The sequence below is a fragment of the Odocoileus virginianus genome, chromosome 26, assembly GCF_023699985.2.
Source record: "Odocoileus virginianus isolate 20LAN1187 ecotype Illinois chromosome 26, Ovbor_1.2, whole genome shotgun sequence".
Classification (NCBI taxonomy): domain Eukaryota; kingdom Metazoa; phylum Chordata; class Mammalia; order Artiodactyla; family Cervidae; genus Odocoileus; species Odocoileus virginianus.
Window position 1 is genome coordinate 45168658 of NC_069699.1, and position 24155 is coordinate 45192812.

Genomic DNA, 24155 nt, shown 5'->3' on the forward strand with positions numbered 1-24155 from the left:
CGTCCTATAGATGTCAATTAGGTCTAGCTGGTCCATTGTGTCCGTTAAAGTTTGTGTTTCCTTGTTCATTTTCTGTTTAGTTGATCTATCCATAGTTGTGAGTGGGGTATTAAAGTCTCCTACTATTATTGTGTTACTATTAATTTCCTCTTTCATACTCGTTAGCGTTTGCCTTACATATTGCGGTGCTCCTATGTTGGGTGCATATATATTTATAATTGTTATATCTTCTTCTTGGATTGATCCTTTGATCATTATGTAGTGTCCATCTTTGTCTCTTTTCACAGACTTAATTTGAAAGTCTATTTTATCTGATATGAGTATTGCGACTCCTGCTTTCTTTTGGTCTCCGTTTGCGTGGAATATTTTTTTCCAGCCCTTCACTTTTAGTCTGTATGTGTCCCTTGCTTTGAGGTGGGTCTCTTGTAGACAGCATATATAGGGGTCTTGCTTTTGTATCCATTCAGCCAGCCTTTGTCTTTTGGTTGGGGCATTCAACCCATTTACATTTAAGGTAATTATTGATAGGTATGGTCCCGTTGCCATTTATTTTGTTGTTTGGGGTTCACGTTTATACCACCTTTCTGTGTTTCCTGTCTAGAGAAGATCCTTTAGTATTTGTTGAAGAGCTGGTTTGGTGGTGGTGAATTCTCTCAGCTTTTGCTTGTTTGTAAAGCTTTTGAGTTCTCCTTCATATCTGAATGAGATCCTTGCTGGGTAGAGTAATCTAGGTTGTAGGTTATTCTCTTTCATTACTTTAAGTATGTCCTGCCATTCCCTTCTGGCCTGAAGGGTTTCTATTGATAGATCAGCTGTTATCCTTATGGGAATCCCTTTGTGTGTTATTTGTTGTTTCTCCCTTGCTGCTTTTAATATTTGTTCTTTGTGTTTGATCTTTGTTAATTTGATTAATATGTGTCTTGGGGTGTTTCACCTTGGGTTTATCCTGTTTGGGACTCTCTGGGTTTCTTGGACTTGGTTGGCTATTTCCTTCCCCATTTTAGGGAAGTTTTCAGCTATTATCTCCTCGAGTATCTTCTCATGGCCTTTCTTTTTGTCTTCTTCTTCTGGGACTCCTATGATTCGAATGTTGGGGCGTTTCACATTGTCCCAGAGGTCCCTGAGGTTGTCCTCATTTTTTTTTTATTCTTTTTTCTTTTTTCCTCTCTGCTTCATTTATTTCCACCATTTTATCTTCTAACTCACTTATCCTATCTTCTGTCTCTGTTATTCTACTCATGGTTCCCTCCAGAGTGTTTTTGATCTCATTTATTTCATTATTAATTTTTAATTGATTTTTTTTTTATTTCTTCTAGGTCCTTGTTAAACATTTCTTGCATCTTCTCAATCTTTGTCTCCAGGCTATTTATTTGTAACTCCATTTTGTTTTCAAGATTTTGGATCATTTTTATTATCATTATTCTAAATTCTTTTTCAGGTAGATTCCCTATTTCCTCCTCTTTTGTTTGACTTGGTGGGCTTTTTTCATGTTCCTTTAGCTGTTGGGTATTTCTCTGCCTTTTCATCTTGTTTAGATTGCTGTGTCTGGAGTGGGCTTTCTGTATTCTTGTGGTCTGAGGTTCCTTTTTATTGTGGAGGTTTCACCCAGTGGGTGGGGTTGGACGATTGGTTTGTCAAGGTTTCCTGGTTAGGGAAGCTTGTGTCAGCGTTCTGGTGCGTGGAATTGGATTTCTTCTCTCTGGAGTGCAATGGAGTGTCCAGTAATGAGTTTTGCGATGGGTCTCTGTGTTAGGTGTGACTTTGGAGAGCCTGTATGTTGACACTCAGGTCTCTGTTCCTGCGTTGCTAAAGAATTTGTGTGGTATGTCTTGTACTGGAGCTTATTGGCTCTTGGGTGGCGGTTGGTTTTGGTGTAGGTATGGAAGCTTTTGGATGGTCTCTTATTCCTTAATGTTCCGTGTAGTCAGGAGTTTTCTGGTTTTCTCAGGATTTGGGCTCAAGTCTCCTGCCTCTGGATTTCAGTTTTATTCTTCCAATAGTCTCAAGGCTTCTCCAACTATACAGCACTGATAATAAAACTTCTAGATTAATGGTGAAAAGATTCTCCACCGTGAGAGACAACCAGAGAGGTTCACAGAGTTACATGAAGAATAGGAGAGGGAGGAAGGAGATAGAGGTGAGCAGGAGGAGAAAAAGGGGATTCAAGAGGAGAGAGACAGATCTACGCAGTTATCTGTTCCCAAAGTGTTCTCCGTAGCCCAGACACCCACAAAGATTCACAGAGTTGGATTGGGGAGAGAAGGGGAATGGAGGAAATAGAGGTGTTCTGAGGTGGAAAACAGAGTCAAAAGTGGGAGAGTATCACCACACTCCTGAATAGAAATAGGAACTGAATATTGGATTCTTAAATGACCAAAATTTATATCACATACTACTGAAAAACAAAGATTGAAAATCTAGTGTAGAGGTTAGACTCTTTGAAATACAATATTTAAAAACAAAAACACAAAAAATAATTTAGAACTGTATATGAAGTTCGGTTTAAAAATAGGGTTTCTCTGTCTCTTTTTTTTTTTTTGGCAAGGTTATAGTGAAATGAAAATGAAAGTTAAGTAATAATAGAGGAGTATTAGAGGACTCTAAAAGGAAATAGGAGAGAAAAACAAGAAAAAGAAAAAAAATTTTTTTTCCCTAATTAAAAAAATCGTAAAAATATATGAAAATGAAAGTTGAGGAGTAATGGGGGAGTAATAGGGAATTATAAAAGAAAATAAAAGAGGAAAAATAAAAAATAAAAGGAAAGAAAAAAAAATTTTTTTTTTTTAATTTAAAAAAAAATGTACATATATATCTAGGAATTTCTCTGGGGTTGTTGCGGTCAGCGTAGGTTCAGTTCAATTTCAGATAGCTCCTCTTTCCAGCTTACATTTCTCGATATCTGTAGGCCCCTTCCCGTGTAGTCGGTGTTACCTTCAGGGATTTTAATCTGTTGCACCGGTCCTTTCTGAAGCGGTTCCCTTTGTTTATTTGGCTTCTGTTTGCCGTCTCTTTGGTGTCTAATTTCCGCCCTGACACAGGCGGGCGGAGGTGATCTCTTTTTTTTTTTTTTTTTTTTTTTAAATTTTTATTAGTTGGAGGCTAATTACTTTACATCATTACAGTAGTTTTTGTTATACATTGATATGAATTAGCCCTGGATTTACATGTATTCCCCATCCCAGTCCCCCCTCCCACCTCCCTCTCCACCCGATCCCTCTGGGTCTTCCCAGTGCACCAGGCCCGAGCACTTGTCTCATGTACCCAACCTGAGCTGGTTATCCGTTTCACCCTAGATAATATATATGTTTCAATGCTGTTCTCCTGAAACATCCCACCCTCTCCTTCTCCCAGAGGTTCTCTAGTTCAGTTCAGTCCTGCTACGGGGAGGGCGGGGCGCTGCAGACAGATAGCGCTCTATTTAAAAAATAGAATTTTTTTTTGTGATTTAGTTATACATATACACATACTATTTTTGAAATTATTTTTATGTTATTACAAAATATTGATTATAATTCCCTGTAGAATGCTATACAATAAACCTTTGTTGCTTGTTGCATATCTTTTTAAAAAATTAGATACATTGCATTACGTTTCATACTAAGTCAAACAAGTGGAATCAAAATGTCATAAATTTTTTAGTTAGGCAAAAATTCCTAAGTTTTCTAAAACATATATATGTGTTATTTATTATATGTATACAAGAGCTTTTCTACTACACCTGATAACTTGACAAAGGCTTGAGAAAAACATCAAAAAATGAAAGAGTTGGAAAAATTGGAAAACATAAACTAAATGACATGGGAGCAACTGAATATGAAATAGAATAAGTAAAACAAACTAGAAAAAATTCATAAATTTTCTTCTATACATATTATGCATTTGTATGTATATATATGTATACAAAAGATTTTCACTATACTTGATAAAGGCTTCAGAAAGAACATCAAAAAAAAAGAGAGATGGAGAAATTGGAGAACATAAACTGAATGAAATGGGAGCACTGAATATGAAATAGGAAAGTGAGACAAACCATATAGAAATAGTAGATCATCATATAGTTCAGTTCAGTTGTGTCCGACTCTTTGCGACCCCATGGACTGCAGCACGCCAGGCTTCTCTGTCCATCACTAACTCCTGGAGCTTGCTCAAACTCATGTCCATCAAGTTGGTGATGCCATGCAACCACCTTATCCTGTGTCATCCACTTTTCCTCCTGCCCTCAATCTTTCCCAGCATCAGGGTCTTTTCCAAGGAGTTAGTTCTTCGCATCAGGTGACCAAAGTATTTGAGTTTCAACTTCAGATTCAGTCCTTCCAATGAATATTCAGGACTGATTTCCTTTAGGCTTGACTGGTTGGATATCCTTGCAGTCCAAGGGACTCTGAAGAGTCTTCTCCAACACCACAGTTCAAAAGCATCGATTCTTCAGTGCTCAGCTTTCTTTATGGCCCAGCTCTCACATCTATACATGACTACTGGAAAAACCATAGTTTTGACTAGACAGACTTTTGTCAGCAAAGTAATGTCTCTGCTTTTTAAAATGCTGTCTAGGTTGGTCATAGGTTTTCTTCTAAGGAACAAGCGTCTTTTAATTTCATGACTGCAGTCACCACCTACAGTGATTTTGGAGCCCAAGAAAATAGTCTGTCATTGTTTCCGTTGTTTTCCCATTTGCCATGAAGTGATGGAAATGGATGCCATGATCTTTGTTTTTTTGAATGTTGAGTTTTAAGCCAGCTTTTTCACTTCCTCTTTCACTTTCATCAAGAGGCTCTTTAGTTCTTCACTTTCTGCCATAAGGGTGGTGTCATCCGTGTATCTGAGGTTATTGATATTTCTCCCTGCAGTCTTGATTCCAGCTTGTGCTTCATCAAGTTTGACATGTCACATGATGTACTCTGCATATCAGTTAAATCGGCAGGGTGACAGTATACAGCCTTGACATACTCGTTTCCCAGTTTGGAACCAATCTGTTGTTCCATGTTCGGTTCTAACTGTTCATTCTTGACCTACATACAGATTTGTCAGGAGGTAGGTAAGGTGGTCTGGTATTCCCGTCTCTTGAAACACAGTTTGCTGTGATCTACACAGTCAAAATCTTTCACATAATCAATAAAGTAGAAGTAGATGTTTTCCTGGAATTCTGTTGCTTTTTCTATGATCCAGTGGATGTTGGCAATTTGATCTCTGGTTCCTCTGCCTTTTCTAAATGCAGCTTGAACATCTGGAAATTCATGGTTCATGTACTGTTGAAGCCTGGCTTGGAGAATTTGGAGCATTACTTAGCTAGCATGTGAGATGAGTGCAATTGTGTGGTAGTTTGAACATTCTTTGGCATTGCCTGTCTTTGGAATTGGAATGAAAACTGACAAAACACAGTCATATAGTCCAGTTATTTTTAAACATGACTGCTCATTAGAAACATCTGGAGTTCTGGAGAGAAAAAGCACTACCTGAGCATTTGTGTTTTTCAAAAAATTTCAAAGTAATTCTGATATGCATCTGTATTTTAAAAAGTGGACTTTACAGGTTTTTCTATTAGATCCTAATTTGCTGGTAGAGTTCTATTATTTTTCTGCTGACTAGTCATGATACAATGGTATTACGTGAGTAATCATTACATAATCACATTAGTGAAAGCTGTTTATGAGTTTTCACCATCAATAGCCCGACAAAAACAAATGATAATTACAGTTGCAAGCCATATGGGAACATGATTAACTTAACAATATAAAATAATTACTTAGCGTTTGTGGCGGGGGTGTTGGTCAAGCAGAGTGATGTGGTAAATGGAAGTGCATACATACCCTTGTTTTCATCCACCCAGCCAGTCTGTGTCTTTTGGTTGGTGCATTTGATTACTATGTGTCTTGGTGTGTTCCTCCTTGGGTTTCTCCTGCCTGGGACTCTCTGTGCTTCCTAGACTTGGTTGACTATTTCCTTGGCCATGTTAGGAAAGTCTTTAGATAATCTCTCTTCAAATAATTTCTCAGGTCCTTTCTCTCTTCTCCTTCTGGGATTCCTATAATGCAAATGTTCGTGCATTTAATGTTGTCCCAGAGGTCTCTTAGGTTGCCTTTCTTTTCATTCTTGTTTCTGTATTGTGTTCTGTGACAGTGATTTCCACCATTCTGTCCTCAGATCATTTATCGGTTCTTCTGCGTCATTTATTCTGCAATTGATTCCTTCCAGTGTATTATGCATCTCTGTCTGTTCTTTAGTTCTTCTACTTCTTTGGCAAACATTTCTTGGATCTTCTTAATCTTTGCCTCCATTCTTTTCCCGAGATCCTGAATCATCTTTACTGTCATTATTCTGATTTCTTTTTCTGTAAGGTTGCCTGTCTCCACTGCATTTAGTTTTTTCTGGGGTTTTGTCTTGTCCCTTCACCTGGGACATACCTTTCTGCTTTTTCATCGTGATTAACTTTCTGTAATGTGGGTTTTGTTTTAGTTACTGTGGGACTGTGCTTCTTCTTGCTTCTGTCTGCCCTCTAATGGTGGAGGCTAAGAGGCTTGTGTAAGCTTCCTGATGGGAGGGACTGGTGATGGGAAAAACTGGGTCTTGCTTTGGTGGGCAGGGCCTTGCTTAGTAAAGCTTTGTAATCCTATTACCTGCTGATGGGTGGGTTTGTGCTCCTTCCCTGCTGGATGTTTGGCCTGAGGGGACCCAGCCCTGGGGTCTATAATCAAGTTAATGGTGACCTCCAAGAGGCTTTACCCCAAGGGGAACCTTCCCAGACTGCTGCTTCCAGTGCCCCAGTCCCTGTGGTGTGCTCCTCCTGAGGCCCTCCAACACTAGCAGATAGTTTTGGTTCAGTCTCCTGTGGTGTCATTGCTCCTTTTCTGAGTCTTGGCTTCTTTGTCTCTGAGTGTGGGATACCTTTTCTGGTAGGTTCCAGCATCCTCCTGTCGATCATTGTTCAACAGCTAGTTGTGATTTTGGTGTTCCTGCAGGAGATGAGCACACAGACTTTTACTCTGTCTTGAACTGGAACCTCTTATCTAGGTCTCCTCCTACTTTTTTCAGTGATTTTTTTTTTAGTTCTCACTGTGTTTGCACATCTTTTGTTAAGTTATTCCTAAGTTTTTTCTTTATGTATCATAAATGGAATTGTTTTCATACTTTTATTTTTCACAGTGTTCATTGTTGATAAACTTGATTTTTGTCTATTTTGTATCCTGTAACCTTGCTGAACTTGTTTATTATAATAGTCTTTTAGTGATTCCTTAGAATTTTCCTATATAAAGGATCGTACCTTGAGCATTTTTAAACCCTCCTGGTTGTTCTAGGAAGTGTTTTGGACCTAGGGAAGCCCCTTCCTCATCCAGGCTTCACACATTTGACCCTGGCTCTCCCTCAGGAGGACCCCTCGCTGGAGAGGCATTTTAAGGGCCATCGAGATGCAGTCACCTCTGTGGACTTCAGTCTCAACACAAAGCAGCTGGGTAAGAGGAGACATCTTGGACTGAGAAGGTCAAGTTTCTACCTGGGAGGTGTGGCATGGGGGGAGCAGGGCACAATAGCTCAGGTGCTTTCCCGAGACCTAGAGCCTGCTTCAGCCAGCCAGCGCTCAGGGCACTAGGCTTTATGAGTTCCATTCTGCACGTGGAGTGTGAGGCTCAGAGAGGTTGGGGATCTTGCTAAGATCATACAGCCTTTGAGAGTAGGACCTAGTTCTGGGCTTTTCCCTCCACACCCTGTCTACCTCTGAGGTCTGGCCTCAGAATGGCCCTAAACAGTAGCACTTTCCTTGGGTCGTTACTGATTCTGCTGTCCACAGTGCCATGGGCACGCCTTATTGAAGATGCCCACCAGTGAGAAAGCTGTGGAGCAGAGCCGGGTATGCCCTTCCCCCGTCTGCCCTTATGCTGCAGCTGAGTGCCCCCTTCTTGGCCATTTGAGGGTTCATACATGGCTGTCATGACTGCAGTTTTCTTGTTTATATGGATGAGCTTCTCTCTTCATGCCATCGTCAAGGTCCCCTGCCGGAGACTGCTGGTTTCATGATACACTGGAGGTTAAAAGGAAACCAGAGTCATCTGGGGTCTGTTTTGGGGCCCTTCTGATGGATCCTCTTAACAGTAACGAGCCCACTGGGTTGAGCTGGCTCTCCAGTTTTAGGAGGACTTGCTCTCTAGAGCGTCCGAGTGTGTCTCTGGGGAGACCTGGGACCTTTGCAGCCCAGGGCTGGCTTGTGATGGGCTTCTCTTGGGCTGGTTCCTGTGTGGACCTGCTGCCTGGAGAGTCAACAGGCCATAGGCTCTCCACACCCCTGCTCAGCAGTCACTGGAGGTGTGACTGTGAAGACGGGGAAGGTGGAGCTGGCTGTGACACTGAGTTTCCCTGCTGCCCACCCTGCCCCAGCTCCTGGTGGAGGCTCCAGCCTGCTCGAGCTGAGGGTCATGTGTCTGCTGTCTCCTCAGCCAGTGGCTCCATGGACTCGTGCCTTATGGTGTGGCACATGAAGCCCCAGTCACGTGCCTACCGGTTTGCTGGCCACAAGGACGCCGTAACCTGTGTGAACTTTTCCCCTTCGGGACACCTGCTTGCTTCTGGCTCCCGTGACAAGACTGTCCGCATATGGGTACCCAACGTGTGAGTTAAAGATGTGAAGGGGCTTGTCTGAGTCTTGGCCCTGGTGCTGAACTGGTCACAATAGGACCTCTGCCTCACTTCCGAGGGGGTGCCGTTAGAAACTGGGGCTTCAGTCAGGGCCCTCCCCTCAGGGTCAGCAGGGAGATTCTGGGCTGACCCCAGCCATCTTGGGAGAATCCCACCTGATGCTGCTTGCACGTGGGTGTGGTGGGCAGGGGTTCTGCTCCTGTGGGGGAGGCTGTTGATTCCCTTTTTGGGGACTGGGGTACTCAGGCCTGGATTGACTTTGGGAGGGTCCTGAGGAGTGGGGAGAGCTTTGGTGTGCCCTTACGTTGCTGTTATGGGTTTATGGATTTCCTGACTCTAGATACCCATCCTTGCAGCAAAGGCGAGTCAACTGTGTTTCGTGCACACACAGCCACAGTGAGGAGTGTCCATTTCTGCAGCGATGGCCAGTCCTTCGTGACAGCCTCCGACGACAAGACAGTCAAGGTGTGGTCAACTCATCGCCAGAAATTCCTGTTCTCCCTGAGCCAGCATATCAACTGGGTCCGCTGTGCCAAGTGAGTATAATTCTACCTGGAGATTGTTGGAGAGACCCCAGGGGTTGGGGGTACAGAAAAGATGCCAGGTGCCATCATCCTGACCTTGAACAAGTTACTTAGTCACTCTTTACTTTTCCCGAGCCTCCGCATCCTTATCTGTGAATAAGAACATTAATAGTTCTCACATTGTAAGCTGTCAAAGTTTCACCGAGCTAATGCATGAGGGATAAGTTAGCCAGTTGCTGGCCACAGTCGACCCCCTACATCTGTGCTGACGCAGCCCAAAGTGGGTCATCAGGGGCCACTTATTAGCAATAGCAACAACAACAAGATAACGTCATACCATGTCTAGACATTTTCTTCTAACTCCTCATGGCAGTCTTGCAAGTTGGTGGCTTTGTTGCCATTTTGCAGATGAGGAACCTGAGGTTCAGAGCAGTGCAGTATCTTGCCCTTCAACACAGAGAGTAAGTGGCAGAGGTGGGCTTAGAAGCTAGGTCCCTGGCACTGAGGCTTGCCTCCTTAGCTCTTGGATGCTCTGCTCCCCGGAGGTGGGTTTTGCTCCAGAGCTGCCTAATGGGGGCCCAGGCTTCTGATGGGATTGGTCTGGAAGCTAGTTTTCCTTTTGGTACGGGGGCCAGTACTGTGGGGGTGAGGCCAGGTTATGAAAGTACTTTTAAAGGCCTAAAAGCTGCAGACACAGCTGTGCCTACTTCTGGTTTATTCTGTTTATTTCAACAGATCTCACGTGTCAAATCTCTGTGCTCCAGAGGAAGAGGTTGGGGTGTCTGGGGACACCAGGAAACCAGGGAGTCAGAGATTGGGACTGTTGACCTGTGCTCTTCTGGGGACCCCATGAAGTTGCTTGTTCTCTAGGACACTCTGTTCTCTGTCCTGGGAGGTCCCTGGCTGTTGCGAGAGGCCCTCACCGTTGAGCTCCTGAGAGTAGGAGGAGCCCAGCCAGCAGTTGAGTGTTGAACTCATGCCAGGCCTTTGGTGGTGGGTCTCCAGAACCTCGATCCTTTTTGGTTGGCATCTGGTTTTGCTGACCTGTTCTCAGAGTCACATGTGGACTCAGGGCATCTAGGGACAGGATAACAATGTCCATAGTGAGCTTTGGGCCACTTTGATGCTACAACACCAGAGTCAGCATACATGTTGCCATGTGCAGTGTTGGTCACCCCTTGGGGGTGACGTCTTACCTGCTCACCAGAAGGTGGGCACCCTTCTGGCCCATCTTGCAGAGAAAAGAGCATTTGCCCTGGATCACTCAGGGTCAGAGCAGGGTGTGTGGCCCCAGTGCATTCCTGTGCTGGGCAGCTCAAGAAGAGTGACTGGAAGGCGGTGTGTGGTGCCTGTGATGTCTGTTGATTGGTGTTGTGTCTCCTGTCACCCCGGTTCAGGTTCTCCCCGGATGGGCGGCTCATCGTATCCGCCAGTGATGACAAAACTGTCAAACTGTGGGACAAGACCAGCCGGGAGTGTATCCACTCGTACTGTGAGCATGGCGGGTAAGTTCCTAGATCCTCTCCACCACCTGTAGGCCCTGGGGAACAGCACAGACTAGGGCATGAAAAGGCCTTAGGGGCCTCTGGTGGTGGCATTTGGGGCCCACAGCCATGTCTCTTCTGTTCCCTGGCTCTGCATCTTTTTGTTTGTGTGTGTGTGTGTGAGAGAGAGAGAGAGAGGGAGAAAGGTTCTGCCTCATTCCCATCCCCATGAACAATAAGAGGCTTAACCTCAAGGCATGAAACTCTTGGGGCTCTCTCTTCCCTTCATTTTCTAGTTCTCAGAATTGTGACACGTCTGTCTGAAGAAGTTGAACCCAGACCCCCAAAAGGATGTTAGTATGTTCTCCTTGGTGACAACTTTATAAATGAAAGGCTATTCAGGTTCTTGTGGCAGATGGTGGCTGTTTGTATTGTGTGGCATCACTGAGAGAGGAGCCTGTGTTTGAGCAGGAACTCACCTGATCTGGGTCCCCGAATGAACCCAGCTTCTGCCCCCAGTAAGCTGAGACCCCCACGTCAGGGCCCTTCCTGAGGCCACAGTACCATCCTGGGTGTCACATATGAGTCTATTGAGGGCCCTAGGCTTGTCTCCTAGGAATAGGTGAGCAGAGGATCTGGAACCTGCTGGCCCCTCCTATCTGGGCCTCAGTTGTCAGGGCCTGCCCGGCCTCTGGCTCAGGTGGGGGCACCGGCTCTGACTGAAAGCCTGCAAGCAGCTGGCTGACCTTTGCTCTGAAGAGCAGTGTCTCTGCTCACATTTAGAGGTTTGTGCTGGCACTTGCTTCTGGAAGTCCCCCTCAGGTCACTCCTAGCTCTTTCCTCACCCTCTTTCTCCTTTCTGCCTTCCCTTGGCCGCCCAATAAAGACACAGGGCAGCAAGGAGGTGTTCTGCGCTGAGGGAATGGCATGAGCAGATGTGCGGGCATGGGGAAGTGCTGGACGTTTTGGAGTCTGTTCTGAGTCAGGTGAGACCTCCTGCAGCATTTGGTGGCCCCCTCTTTCCAGCTTTGTCACCTACGTGGACTTCCACCCCAGTGGTACGTGCATCGCTGCTGCCGGCATGGACAACACAGTGAAGGTGTGGGATGTGCGGACTCACCGGTTATTACAGCACTATCAGTGTGAGTGTCCCCAAGGGGCTGATGTGGGGCTGTGCCGCGCCAGGTGTCTAGCTCAGGGCTGCGGGGCTTCACTGGGCCCCAGGACAGCCCTGGCTAGCTGTAGGGAGCCCTGGGTCTGTTGGGATCTCCAGGGGTGGGTCGTCTATGGCGTGGCTGTCTGGAAACTTGGCTCGGGGATGGAAGGGGTTACTATCTGGCATCCACCAGCCCTCTGGTGGCCATTTGTGAAGTGGCAGAGCCTCACGCACACTGAGGGCTAAATGGGGGCTCCCCTCTCGAGGGGCACTTCTCTGGGGCTGCGTATGCCACTTGCCTCCCCCTGTAACAGACGCTCCGTGCTTTGGGGCCAGGCTGATAGCCCTAGAGGTGGTGAGGGGACATGTTTGTCAGAAGAGCTCCGTGTTGGTGGGACCTCGGGCACCTCTGGCTCCATGGTGTCCTCCACAAACGTGGAGCCAGGAGCTGTTTGGAGGGTCCATTTGTTAGGGACCAGGCTTGTAAACACAGCCCTGGTGCTGTGTCTCCTTATTTAATTGTAGCTCTTGGGAGGCAGGGTGGTGGGCTGTCAATATGGGCTGGTGTCAGGCTCCAGGAGGGAGATGGGGGTGGGGTTAGTCTTGTGTGAGCTCAAGATGAGATAGCTGAAGCTACAGGGGTATGGAACTGGCCTCAGGGCAGGTGTGACTGGGCAGAGCTGTGAGTCACCACAGTTGTGGGGATGGGGACCTGGGAAGGGAGGTGGTGAGGTGCCACAGGAGGAGCTGGGAGTTCTGTTGGAGGCTGAATGGGTGGATAGACCTGGGGGTTTGGGGCAAGACCAGGGAGAGTCAGAGCTAGAGTAGTTTGAAGAACTGTGGTTGTGGACTTGGGACTAAGTTTCAAGGCTCACTTACAAAATTCACACCCGAAAATGGGAAGGACAGTTCAGTTCAGTTTAGTCGCTCAGTCGTGTCCGACTCTTTGCGACCCCATGAACCGCAGCACGCGAGGCCTCCCTGTCCATCATCAACTCCCAGAGTTCATCCAAACTCATGTCCACTGAGTCGATGATGCCATCCACCATCTCATCTTCTGTCATCCCCTTCTCCTGCCTTCAGTCTTTCCCAACATCAGGGTCTTTTCAAATGAGTCAGCTCTTTGCATCAGGTGGCCAAAGTATTTGAGTTTCAGCTTCAACATCAGTCCTTCCAATGAACACCCAGGACTGATCTCCTTTAGGATGGACTTGTTGGATCTCCTTGCAGTCCAAGGGACTCTCCAGAGTCTTCTCCAATACCACAGTTCAAAATCATCAATTCTTCGGTGCTCAGCTTTCTTTATGGTCCAGCTCTCACATCCATACATGACCACTGGAAAAACCATAGCCTTGACTAGACAGACCTTTGTTGGTCCTGCTTTTTTTGCCTCTGCTTTTTAATATGCTGTCTAGGTTGGTCATAACTTTCTTTCCAAGGAGTAAGTGGAGAAGGACATATCTGTACAAAGTTGTGGGGTGTGGGGTTCAGAGTTCTCCCCTTGCACCCCCAACAAGCTGTCTGAGTCTTAGATGTTTGAGGCTAAAGAAACAGACCTTCCAAGAAGGGAGAGTGGATCCTGGTCTTGAAAAGCACATGGTTGAGAATGGCTCTTCACACACCTTCAGCATTCCTCACTTGGTGAGTTTGGGCAGGTTACTTGACTCTGTGTACCCCTGGGACAATGATGAGCCGTGTTTCATAGGTGGTGTTGGGAGTTTGATGAGTTGGTCCGTGACAGGAACTGAGAGAATACCTCTCTAAGTTGTGTTGGTGATGCTGATGCTGCTGAGTCTGTCCTGGGGTCCTCAGGTCTGGTTTCCTAGCAAGGCTGGCCCAGCTGGCCCAGGCCTGCAGTACTGCACACCACCACCAGGTGGCAGGGGCCAGCCACAAGAGTGGTTCTTGCTTCAACAGGAAACTCTGGGGTTTGTCACTGATGGCTGTTTCAGACAGCAGCTTCTAGAACAGAGCCCCAGCAGGGTCTGCCCACTCCTTGGAGACCACACCTCTCCTCTCCTTCAGCCTTAGAGGTCTTTCTCCTGCTTTGGGCCAGGCCCAAGTTGGAAACTGGGTACATCAGCACACTGATGGGGGAAGTAGGAGGAGCAGAGTGGTGCTGGGCGGGAATGCTGTCTCTGAGTGTGAGGTCAGGGCGCCTTGGACAGGGAGAGATGGCAGGGAAGTGATGAGGCGGAGTAGCGTCTGGACTCTGCTTCCCGTCTGTGAAGAGGTGGTGGTAGCCTGCCTGATGGGATTTGTGAGGATCTGATGGGAGAATCCAAATGAGGATTACAGTCTAGTACTGGGTGTGTGGTTTTACCACATAAATCTTTGTATTGGTGGGGAAAATCTCCAGGTGACCCTGGGAGAGTCCAGGCACACATCTGATGGATTGGGTGCCTGGTGTTGACGAGGTATAGCAACAGGTCCCTGCAGGGGAGGGCCTGGGGTGCCATGCTGTAGCCCATGTCCTGGCTGGACATGCTGGGATGGGGTGAAGAGGTGACAGGCATCTGAGAGGATAGCAGTGCTGAGAGCCTGCTTTAGTGGGAAGCCATGTGCCTGGTGGGCGGGCTGTCCATGCCCGATGTTGGGTGAAGGCTGGACATGAGAGTGAGGCAGGGGTCAGGCCCAGAAGATGGGTTCTGGAGACTGCATAGTGGCAAAGCTGATGCTATGGGGTGGAGGGGCCAGCTGAGCCCTGGGGATCTGGGGTGTGAGAAGGTCTGAGGACACATCCTGCATCTCTGAGCTTGAGGGGCCATGGAAGAAAAAGATCCACAAAGCATCCAGAGTGACGGGTGGGAGCCTGGTCTCCCCGCAGTGGACGGCTAAGGAGAGTGGAGCCGGGGGAGTGGAGGAAAGCAGGGTGTCTTGAAGAGGGTGGTCAGGGGTGTGGTGACCCACAGCCTGGAGGAGAGTGGAGGGTGCTGGGGAGAGGTACCTCGGGTTCTTGAGGGAGCAGGCTTGGCAGCAGGTGAGGGTGGGAGGTCCATGATTAGCAGGGCTGGGGGGTGGTGGGTGGACTCAGGTGGCACCAGAAGTCGAGTCCTGAGGGGGCCTGAGGTGCATGAGGCTGATGGGCTCCGCAGGGGAATTTCCGTATGTTAGTACAGCTGTCCTTTTCTCTCATGACAGCCACTCAGCAAGCCTGAAGCATTTGATTCCTAAGCACCACCCCCGCCTTAGGGACCAGAGACTTCAGGGGTCTGAAGCACCCCACAAACAGCTGTATTCCCTCTGAACTCCCTGCCCAGTGCATGGCACACAGCAGCTATTCACAAGGCAGCAGGCTTATCCCACCACCTCTGGGCTCAGCCTCCAGGGCTCAAGGAAACCTTGAGTCCTTGGTTGAGGGTCCACCCCTCACCTTTTTTGCTGGGCGGGGGACCTGGTCAGGTCTGCTCAGGTCCAGCCGCTCCCCTTGAGAGTGCCGTGGCAGCACCTTCGACCTGAGAGGTGCTCCTAGCCCCTGAGTAGCAGCTGTCCACCCTACCACAAGAGGTGGGGGGATCCCTGGGAGGCTGAATCGCCAAGAAGGGCTCCCAGCCCCTTGGCAACAGGCCCCTAAGTTGTTTTCTGACCCCTTAAGACACCCAGGGGAAAGTTTTTAAGGCCAGTGACATCCAGTGTCTCCCCTGATTGGGGTTTGAGTGCATAAGGCTGTTGTGCTTTTCCGAGAAATTGGTTTGTGATATTGCAGTGTGTTGCCAGCAAGCCCAGGCTGCCTGTGGCCACCCACCAAAATCCTGCTCTGTGGAGGGTACTTCCCGTCCCTTGTTGGGGTGTTAGAATCACTTTGGGTGACAGCAGGTGGCTGGCACCCTTTGTCTCAGGCGAGGAGTGTCTTGCTCTGGCCTGTCACTGCGGGGAGCAGTTCTGATTTCCCAATTCAGCAAGGAGTTGGTGGGGTGCTGGAGCCCTGGGAGTGCCAGTCCCCACGGACGTGGCTTAGGCGCCATATGCTCGGAGCCCACACTAAGACTGTTCAAACATCTGAGCAGCCTTGTCCCCGATCGCTTCATGTGCTTTGTGGTTTCCAGGCACGTGTGTTCGATATCCAGGGACAGGCCTGGGTGGTCAGCAGGGCAGGGCTGCTTCCCATTTCACAGATGGGGTGTTTGAGGCTTGCCTGGGTCGTACAGCGAAGAAGCTGCGGATTCCTCACACTGTGTTGATTCCAGTCATTTACTTGCCCAAGGCCTCTGAGAGGACTTGGCTCTCTCCAGAAGCTCCATTAGAGCTCAGAGTTCCAGCTTCTATGTACACTGGTCCTTAGCAACCCCCTGGATGCCCTGCCCTACCCCAGACATGGTCATGGAAGGTTTTAAAGCTCCTGTGTAGCCAGCAGGGCAGGTCTGCACCCTTTTTGGGTTTTGGAGACTGAAAGGGTTGATCGTGAGGCCTGGCACTGTCCCGCCTGATCTGGCCAACTCACTGCCTCTCCCCCACCTTCCCTGAGCCAGCTTCACACAGCATTCCTGAAGAGCAGTGTTTAGAGTGTCCTTTGCTGCTGGTATCAGAACACCTTCACTGTGTGAACCCATAGGTCTTGTACGCCCACAGCCTCTGTGTCACTCGTGATGCCAGTTGTGTTGTGAGAACCACCCTGGGTGGTAGGTGCCGAGCCCCTTGGTGGGGTGGGGAATGTGGTGCGGCTTGGCACTGGTGTGGCCTGTCCCCGGAAGGGACCTGCTGCTTGGGCACCTGGGTCCCTTGGCCAGTTTGGAGCCCGTTGGGCAGGGGGGCAGGTTTGCTGAGGGTTCAGCAGGAAGAGCTGTGCAGTCAGGTTGTGGATGCCAGGTGTCTCCTTAGGCCACAAGCTGTGACCTGTTCCAGTACTGGGGGCAGGGTCTGCAGTGACCTCAGGCCCACTCCCTGGCACCCTGGTGACCTGTAGGACCTCGAGCTGGTACATCTCTGACCCTGAGTTGCATCTCTTCTCTGGGGTAGTGGTGGGGGGGGGGGGGGGGTGGAGTGTAGCCCACAGCTGTGCCTGATTGGCAGCCTGCCATCAGCCGTCACTCATGTCTGCCGTGGAGCCAGGCGGAGGGCCTGCAGCTTCGGGCTTGGTGAAAAGTGGATTGTTTGTGGGCCATCACTGCTCAGGGTTTTGTGACAGGAGGCTCACTCCCTCGTGGGGCAGCTGGGCCTCCGTCGTACAGGGCTAACTCTTTAAGAGGCCTCCCTGGCACAGTCCCACCCTCTGCAGAGCCGGAGAATCTGCCCCAGGCTGACAGGGCTGGGGGATGAGGCGGCTGAGCGATTGGGGAAGGGGGGTTGGTTCTGGGGTCTGGAACATCTCCAAAAGCCTGGCTTGCCAGGCTGAGCCCTCTTCTGCAGTAAATGGTTCCAGGTATTTCTACCCCAGCCGGGAGGCCTTTGCTACTCCTGCCATTTACTGTGGAGCAAGGCTTCGGGCACCCTTCCTCAGGGAGGAGGGGTAGTTCCCTCCCTTGGGTGGCCTTGGCCAGGTGGGAGGCCCTGGCATGGTAGCTGCGCCCTGCCCCTGCACCTGGCTGGTGCTGGACAAGCCCTGTGCTCCCTGAGCTTGCCTCCCTGCCCCATCCTGCTGCTGGCTTTCCCAGCTTTGTATCAGGTCGGGGCGGGGGTGGCACTCATGCCAGCACAGGCTGCCAGGGGCTGCAGAAACAAGAATAGTGTGCCCTTCTCCGGGCTCAGGGAGGCAGGAGTGCCAGGAGCAGCATTTTGAGGAGGCCCAAGAGGAGATGGGGGTGTGGTGAGGTGGGGGGGGTGCGCAGCTGACTCTCCACGCTGTCTGCCCTGGGGCTGAGGGCTCAGGGGATCTGGCTGTGTTTGCCTCCGCCCCCCCACCCCAAGACCCCTGACTTCACCGCTAGTGTGAAGCTGCTTTCTGGTGAACGCAGCCCCTCGGGAGCAGGGCACTGGCTCGCAGCCTAGACACGCACACCCTGAGGTGCCTGCAGGACCCTGTCTCCTGCTCCCCAGACTTGACACTCTTTCAGGGTGAAGGAAGGATTCACGTTTTCAACATTAACTCAATTGTGTCATCATAGTGACTATAGTCTAATGCTGAAAAAATACATTCTGGAAGTATGTAGATGAACAATTAGAGGTCCCCCTATTCCTGTCCTCCTCAGAGAGAAGTCCTGCTCTGTGTCAGGAGCTTCAATCCACACTTCTGGGTCTGCACATGTCGATGTTCCCCCCCACACGTGGGGGTCTTGGTCATACTCTATGCGCTATTCATGTTCTTCCTGCTACTGTGTGTGGCTGGTGCCTGTTCAGTTCAGCTGGGGTTGCTATGACTTTTCCTCTGCTCTCCATGCCCCTATTTTTGGTAAACACTGAGGGTGCTGCCCCTTTCCCTTTGACCCTGGGTGTAGGAGTATGTTGGGCTGTGGGGGCTCTGGACTCTGGCTCCAGGAGCTGACTCGGGATCCCGGCAGCCCCACTCCAGGCCATCTTTTGGAGTTCTGGTGCTGAGAGTGTTCAGACTTAAATATCGTGTTATGTAAAGTCCTGGCTGTCTCCCCTAAGTGTGCTCAGGAACGTGAATCCACAGTCCCCAGCGTCTGCATGTTGGCCAGGCTGGTGTTTGAGGGGTTCCGTGCACCTCTGTCGGCTCTGTGGAGGGCTAGTTCATGGTGGGGTGTTTATTGGCCCAGCAGTGATTCCTGCGTGCTTACGTGCCAGGATGAGGGGTTGGTTTTAGAATTTGCCTTTATATTTATGGCTGTTCTGACTTGGTGGGTTCATGGTTACTGTAGTCTTGCTGATTGCTGCCCCCAGGCCAGTAGTAGTGGGTATGGAGGTAGCAGGTCTTCCTCAGCAGCTGCTCTAAGAAGCTGAGATGTGGCTAGCTGGTCCACGCACTGCCCATCCCCGTGTGTCCTGTCTGGGTCCTGTCTGGATCCCACTCACCAACTGCTTTTTGAGACCCGTTAGGTGTCAGGCCTTGAGCCGGGAGTCAAGGACCCAATACAGCCCCTGCCAGGTGGAGCACATGGTCTCTAGGGGACCCAGTGGGGATGAAATAACTGCACATAAATGCAAAACCCTTGCTTTGAAGAGGCTCATGGTGCTTCAGGAGGCCAAAACAAGGCCCTGATGGCGAGGTCTAGGGAGGCTTCCCTGGGGCAGTAACTGAACATTGAGCTGCAGGGTCAGGGGAAGAGGCCAGCAAGGGTCTTCCCGGCTCAAGGGGAACAAGGGGTAGGAATGTCCCCCAGCTAGGGAGCCGACAGGGCTGGGGGTCAGGTCTTGGAGTGTGAGGGACAGCAGCGTGGATTGTGGGGCTTGGGCTAGAGTAGTAGGGAAGAGTCACGGAGGGGCTTGAGCTGTTAAGGGGGTTAAGTGGCAGGACCTGGAGTAGCGTCGGATGCCTGGGGTGGTGGAGGGGGCATCAGGCTCGCTCTGTACAGGCCTCCTAGGCATCATCTGGTAGCCTCCCCACAGGAGGAGAAGCAAGCTCAGCATGTCAGGGTGGGCCAGTCGGGAGGCTGGGATCAGAACTCTGGCCTGTCTGGCTCCCGAGAGCTTGTCTTCGCTGTCTTCTCACCCACCCCACTCACGTTCTTTCCCTCAGGGCAGGGGTGTTGTATTGGCATTTCAGGGGTTTACTTTTCCATTTGGTTTCCCTGAAGTGGCAGCGTGTGAGACAGAGTGAGGGTTATGTTCAAGCACTCTGTTCGTCTCTAACTTCATGGCTTGGTGAGGAGGGAGAGGCAGAGGGATGGCTTGATCCCACTGCCTGCCATTGGGCTCTGGGTGGGTCTCCTCCTGTCCTTTACTCATACTGCCCTCCTGGAAAGTCCTTGTGAGGCTCCTCACAGCAGCTCAGGGTGACTGCTGCCCTGGCCCAGCGCTCTGCGGAGCCTTGGTCCCGCATGCTGTCTTTTGGCTTCATGGGCCTCCCAGCCTGCACCTGACCGCCGTCCTTCCCCCAGTGCACAGCGCAGCGGTGAACGCCCTCTCCTTCCACCCATCGGGGAACTACCTGGTCACAGCCTCCAGCGACTCAACCCTGAAGATCCTGGACCTCATGGAGGGCCGGCTGCTCTACACACTCCACGGCCATCAGGTGAGGGCATCAGCCTGGGCGGGGTGGCATGGAGTGGGGTGGAGGTGCCGCCTCAAGGTGACCCTTCCCTTGGCGCCTGATGGGGGTGTGTTAGAGTGTTTTGCATCCCCCCACAGCCTGGGCAGTGGGGTGAGGTGCAGAAAGAGGTTTTCTACCCATGAGAGCTGTGACCTCTGCAGAAGTGCTGGGCCTGGGGCAGCAGCTGAGGAAGGAGCACAGGGGTTCAGTTGGATGGGGGTGGGGAGGGAGGCGTTTGGACGTGGTTGGCAGGGTTTCTCTAGGGGCTGAATGGAGTCTGTCCCAAGTGACCTCCAGCCTCCCTTGGTGACGTGGTTGAGGAGAGCCCTGGGACCCATTCCATGAACAGCCATCAAGCCTCCTTGGAGCCCTTTGGAGGCAGAAACAACAGGTGCCTTGCAGAGGTGGGCATGAAGGAGGGAAATCTTCCCACACATTTGCTGAGGAATTCCCAGAGTTGAATCAAGGAGAGGGGCCTTTTCTCTGAGCCGCTTTTAGCAACACATCCGTGCCTTGGCTCCCTGTGTGGGCAGTGACTGGGCACGGGCCCTGGTGGTGGGCTGTGGGAGGTGGGTTGCCTAAGGCTTTGCCCCGCAGCCACCCTGGGTGTGGCTGAGTGTCTCCTGCTGAGTAGAGTGGTCAGCAGAGTGTCTCCTGTTGGGACAGAGACCATAGTATTTCCATTTGTCCACATCTCTGTTTGTGAGCAGGCGCAGGCAGGATGGAGAATAGGGGCACTCTTGAGGACTGAGGGAGGCTCTGGGGTGCTCATGTCTCTTGGGCCAGCAGCTAGGTGTGAGGTGTCTACCCCAGGGCCCTCTGGATCCCGCTGCCACTTGAGTTGGGGTGTATAGGGCCTTGGCTGGGTCTTGTGGGGGCACAGGCCTTTTCTTCTGCTTCCTTGGGACGTGGAGGCCACTTGCCATCAGCCATGGTGATCCCTTGTCTGTCAGAGACATGTCTGGTGTGCAGGAACCACGGACCTGTTCCCCTAATGTTAACACATCTAGGCGTCATGTGTGGCCGCTGGGCTGAGGTGACTGCTGCTCTTGTTGTCAGCCTGTGGGGGAATCACCTTGCTTAGCCCTTTGGCAGTCTGATTACTTTAGATTCGTGCATAACCAGTTTTGGATCTTATAACCAGGAGGGCATTTGAAAACCACGTAAAGGCTGCTACCTTTTGTGTTCCGATGAGAAAGAAGGAAAAGAAATGCACGGAAATACTGTGCAGACAGGTGCATACCAGGTGATCAGCCTGTTCTTTTCTTTTTTTCTTGTGAGTGTTCTTTAGACAGCTGACTCACCTCTGAGCCTGAAAAGCCTTGAATGCAGCGTCTACAGGGGCATTCCTGAGCTCAGGCCCAGCATCAGCGCACAGGGGAACCTGTGGATGTTGTTCTCTCGGAGAAGCAAGACAGGGGCCAAGATAAGTCATGTGGGTGCCTGTCTGCCATTGAACCTGGAACGTGGGAGCTAGGCTGAGGACAGCTAGTAGTTTGGGGTGTAGAGAATGGGAAATGGCTCCAGGAATCAGTTCTTCCTCAGGGCACCAAGCTTGCAGTGCCCAGAGGAAGGGGGAAGAAAGCGAAGCAAGCTCACCCCTATTCGTCTTGCTGTCCATTTGTCATCTGCTCCCCAGCTCGCTGGGCTGGGCATCAGGGGTATGAAATGGATGCGGTGGTCCCGTCCCCTGGGGCTCATGCCTGGCAAGCAGGGGACTCCCTGGGGCCATCAGCAGAGCTGAGGTGGCATGAGATGCATTAGGAAATGAGGAGAGGCAGGTTGAGTCTTGAGTGGTACTTGAAGGGTTAGGTGAAGCAGAGTGGGCTTCTCCCCCAGAGTGCTGCTCAGATCAAAGTGGGAATCGGAGTGTGAGGCTCACATTTGTTTCTGTTTTGACCCTTGAAAATCCCTACCAGGTACAGACACTTAGCATTGGTGTGCTGCAGGCCCTAGTGTCTTGTGTTTAGGGTGATTCACAGTCAGTTAAGGGTGCCTTCCTTAGAAAGGATAGTGTGGTTGAGCAGCCTTGATTGGGGCAGTTGTTAAAAACAGCCTGCCAGCCAACCTGAATACCTAGAGCAGATAGACATCTGGGCTAGGAGCAGGAGTGGCTTTTCTCTCACCGAGGGGACAGATGTGTGGAGGTTAGACCTGTGTTGTCACTGGGAGCCAGTATGCTCTGTAAATGCCCCTGACCTGTGAGGGTCTATAACGTGTTATCGGGACAGTGGTTCCACTCCAGGAATCAGTTCTTGGACACCTGTGTTGCCCCTTTGGAGAATGTTATCTCCCTGGCCAAGCCCCAGGGAGAGGGCCTGTACCGTGGCTGAGGAGTGCAGCTCTACCTGCATGCTCCGTGCAGCGTCTGGTCGGAGGCTACCCCCTCGTGAAGTGCCCCCAGCCCTGTCCTTCCAGGTAGATGTGCAGCTGCGCTCTTTGGCGACTTGAGCTTCTACATTCTGTTCCGGGAGGTGACTGAGGGCCTCACCCAGCACAGCTGTCACTGGCCACTTCCTAAAGCCTGTGGCTGAGCAGCCCCGTGGCTCCCTAGTGGCCCCGGATACCCAGGAATTCTGTCCCATGGAGTAGTTGGCAGATTTGAAAGTACCTTTGAGTCCTGGTGGGGGAATTGAGGCCTAGAGAATGGTCTAGGTGGCTTAGGGTTGTTGAACCTGGGACAATTAACCACATCTACAGTTTCCACCACACCCGCTGACCTCATACGTATGACTGTTAGAAGTTGAGTTGTAGTCTCACTCTTGTTTTTAGTAATAGATCACTGGTCTGTGTAGGGGGCCAGCAGTCCTTATGGCTTCTAGTGTTCCAGCCTCATTGGATGACAGCATTCTGGTCAGTGGGAGAGGGATCCCCTTGAAGTTTTGGTTTGGACTTGAGGACTTCCTTGTGATCGCCCTCAGGCAGAGCCCCAAGGGAGCTTTAGAGGGAGGGCTGTTGAGTTATTCTGCCCCGTAGAGCAGCAACCCCCTTGGGCCTCCAGTTCCACACCTGTGAGAAGGTACAGTGCAGGCCAGGGGTCAGAGGCCAGCTGAGAGAAGCCAGCCGCAGGGGGCTGGAGCTGGGGTGAACCTGACTCTGACTGAGAGAGGGGGCTCTGTGTGTGCCAAGCAAGCGTCTCTGTGTCCTGTGCAGGGACTGGCCTGAGCCACCTCTAATGGGGGAAGAGCAAGGAAGGGTCAGAGTGGAGAAGGAAGGGTCGGGGAGGCACAGCTGTTGGGCAGAAGCTCTCTTGCTCTGGGTTGAGGCCAGAAATCTGCTGTCTCCTGAAGGCACAGGACCACCAGGACAGCCATGTGCCAAGCGCAAAGCTACAATCATGATCACCTGAGGTGGCCTGGGTCTCCTGGGCAAGGCCTGCGTGCAGCACCGAGGGCAGCTGGTGCCCCAGGGGTCTGACCCTGCTGGCAGTTTGGTTCTCTGGTGTGTGACTGGCCACACTTCCATTGGCACATGAGGGGCCGGCTGACTTGTGGGGCTGGGGGCGGACATGAGTTACTAGTTTGTTGTAAACCTAAAGCATTCTGGGACTTTCCCCCTGCAGTCCCGACTTTGAGATTCTGAGCCACAAAGGGCCATTCAGAGGGTGCAGCTGGTGATTGAACGAGGCTCCTGCCCCATGGGAGCTGCATCACACATACTGTACCCCTGAAACAGCTCCTTGGCTGCTACTGGGGCTTGTGTGGCTCTTGATAGACTTCTTTGAGGTGAGTGTCCCCAAGTGATTTGGGGAATAGGCCCGAGAACTGGGCAGGCCCATTGCTGTCTCCAGCCCAAGTGGGCCCTGGCCTTTCAATAGCCCTGTTGCTGTTGCTGCTTGAGGGCAGCAGATCTGCAAACTCCAGCTGAGCAGACAGTCCCTTTGCCAGGGCAGGGCTCAAGGAGCCTTTTGGGGCTGAGAGGTGGGGTAGCCCTCTGCCTCCATGTGAGTCTGCCATTCAGGTGGAGAGTGAACAGAGTGGGGAGGCACTGCCAACTTGTGTATGGGGCACTGCCCTCCTTCCTCCACCTTCTCCCCTGGGGACACTGGGACGATTTCTCTCTCAGTGATCTGGTGGAAAGGAGCCCTCCCGGTCACCTTTGCCAGCTGCTTTGACTGAGGCCAAATGTCTGATGTATTTTATTGGGGAAAGTTCACAGCCTTGTCTGATGCCCAGCTTTCTAAGGAACCACCTGAGTATTTCCAGCTTATACCCATCTGTTTCTGGTTTAGAAAAGATGCTGGACACTCTCTCATCTTGTTTAGCCAGAAAAGCATGAGT

The 24155-nt window shown here is 50.6% G+C and overlaps 1 protein-coding gene across 9 annotated transcripts in view; it reads left to right on the forward strand.

Moving 5' to 3' along the window:
* POC1A (POC1 centriolar protein A) overlaps positions 1 to 24155 on the forward strand; it is a 124528-nt gene that overhangs the window by 33573 nt on the left and 66800 nt on the right. For 7 of the 9 annotated variants that reach the window (XR_011483747.1, XR_002310020.2, XR_011483748.1 and 4 more), the window contains exons 2-7: positions 7364 to 7448; positions 8427 to 8598; positions 8982 to 9161; positions 10547 to 10654; positions 11660 to 11775; positions 19724 to 19857. Coding sequence is in view for 6 of the 9 variants with exons in the window: in XM_070455992.1 (XP_070312093.1) it covers positions 7364 to 7448; positions 8427 to 8598; positions 8982 to 9161; positions 10547 to 10654; positions 11660 to 11775; positions 19724 to 19857 (795 nt within the window). In the remaining 3 variants the exon portion in view is untranslated. Of the gene's footprint in view, positions 1 to 7292; positions 7449 to 8426; positions 8599 to 8981; positions 9162 to 10546; positions 10655 to 11659; positions 11776 to 19723; positions 19858 to 24155 lie in introns of all 9 variants that reach the window. The other 2 variants (XM_070455993.1, XM_070455991.1) reach the window with 2 other exon arrangements.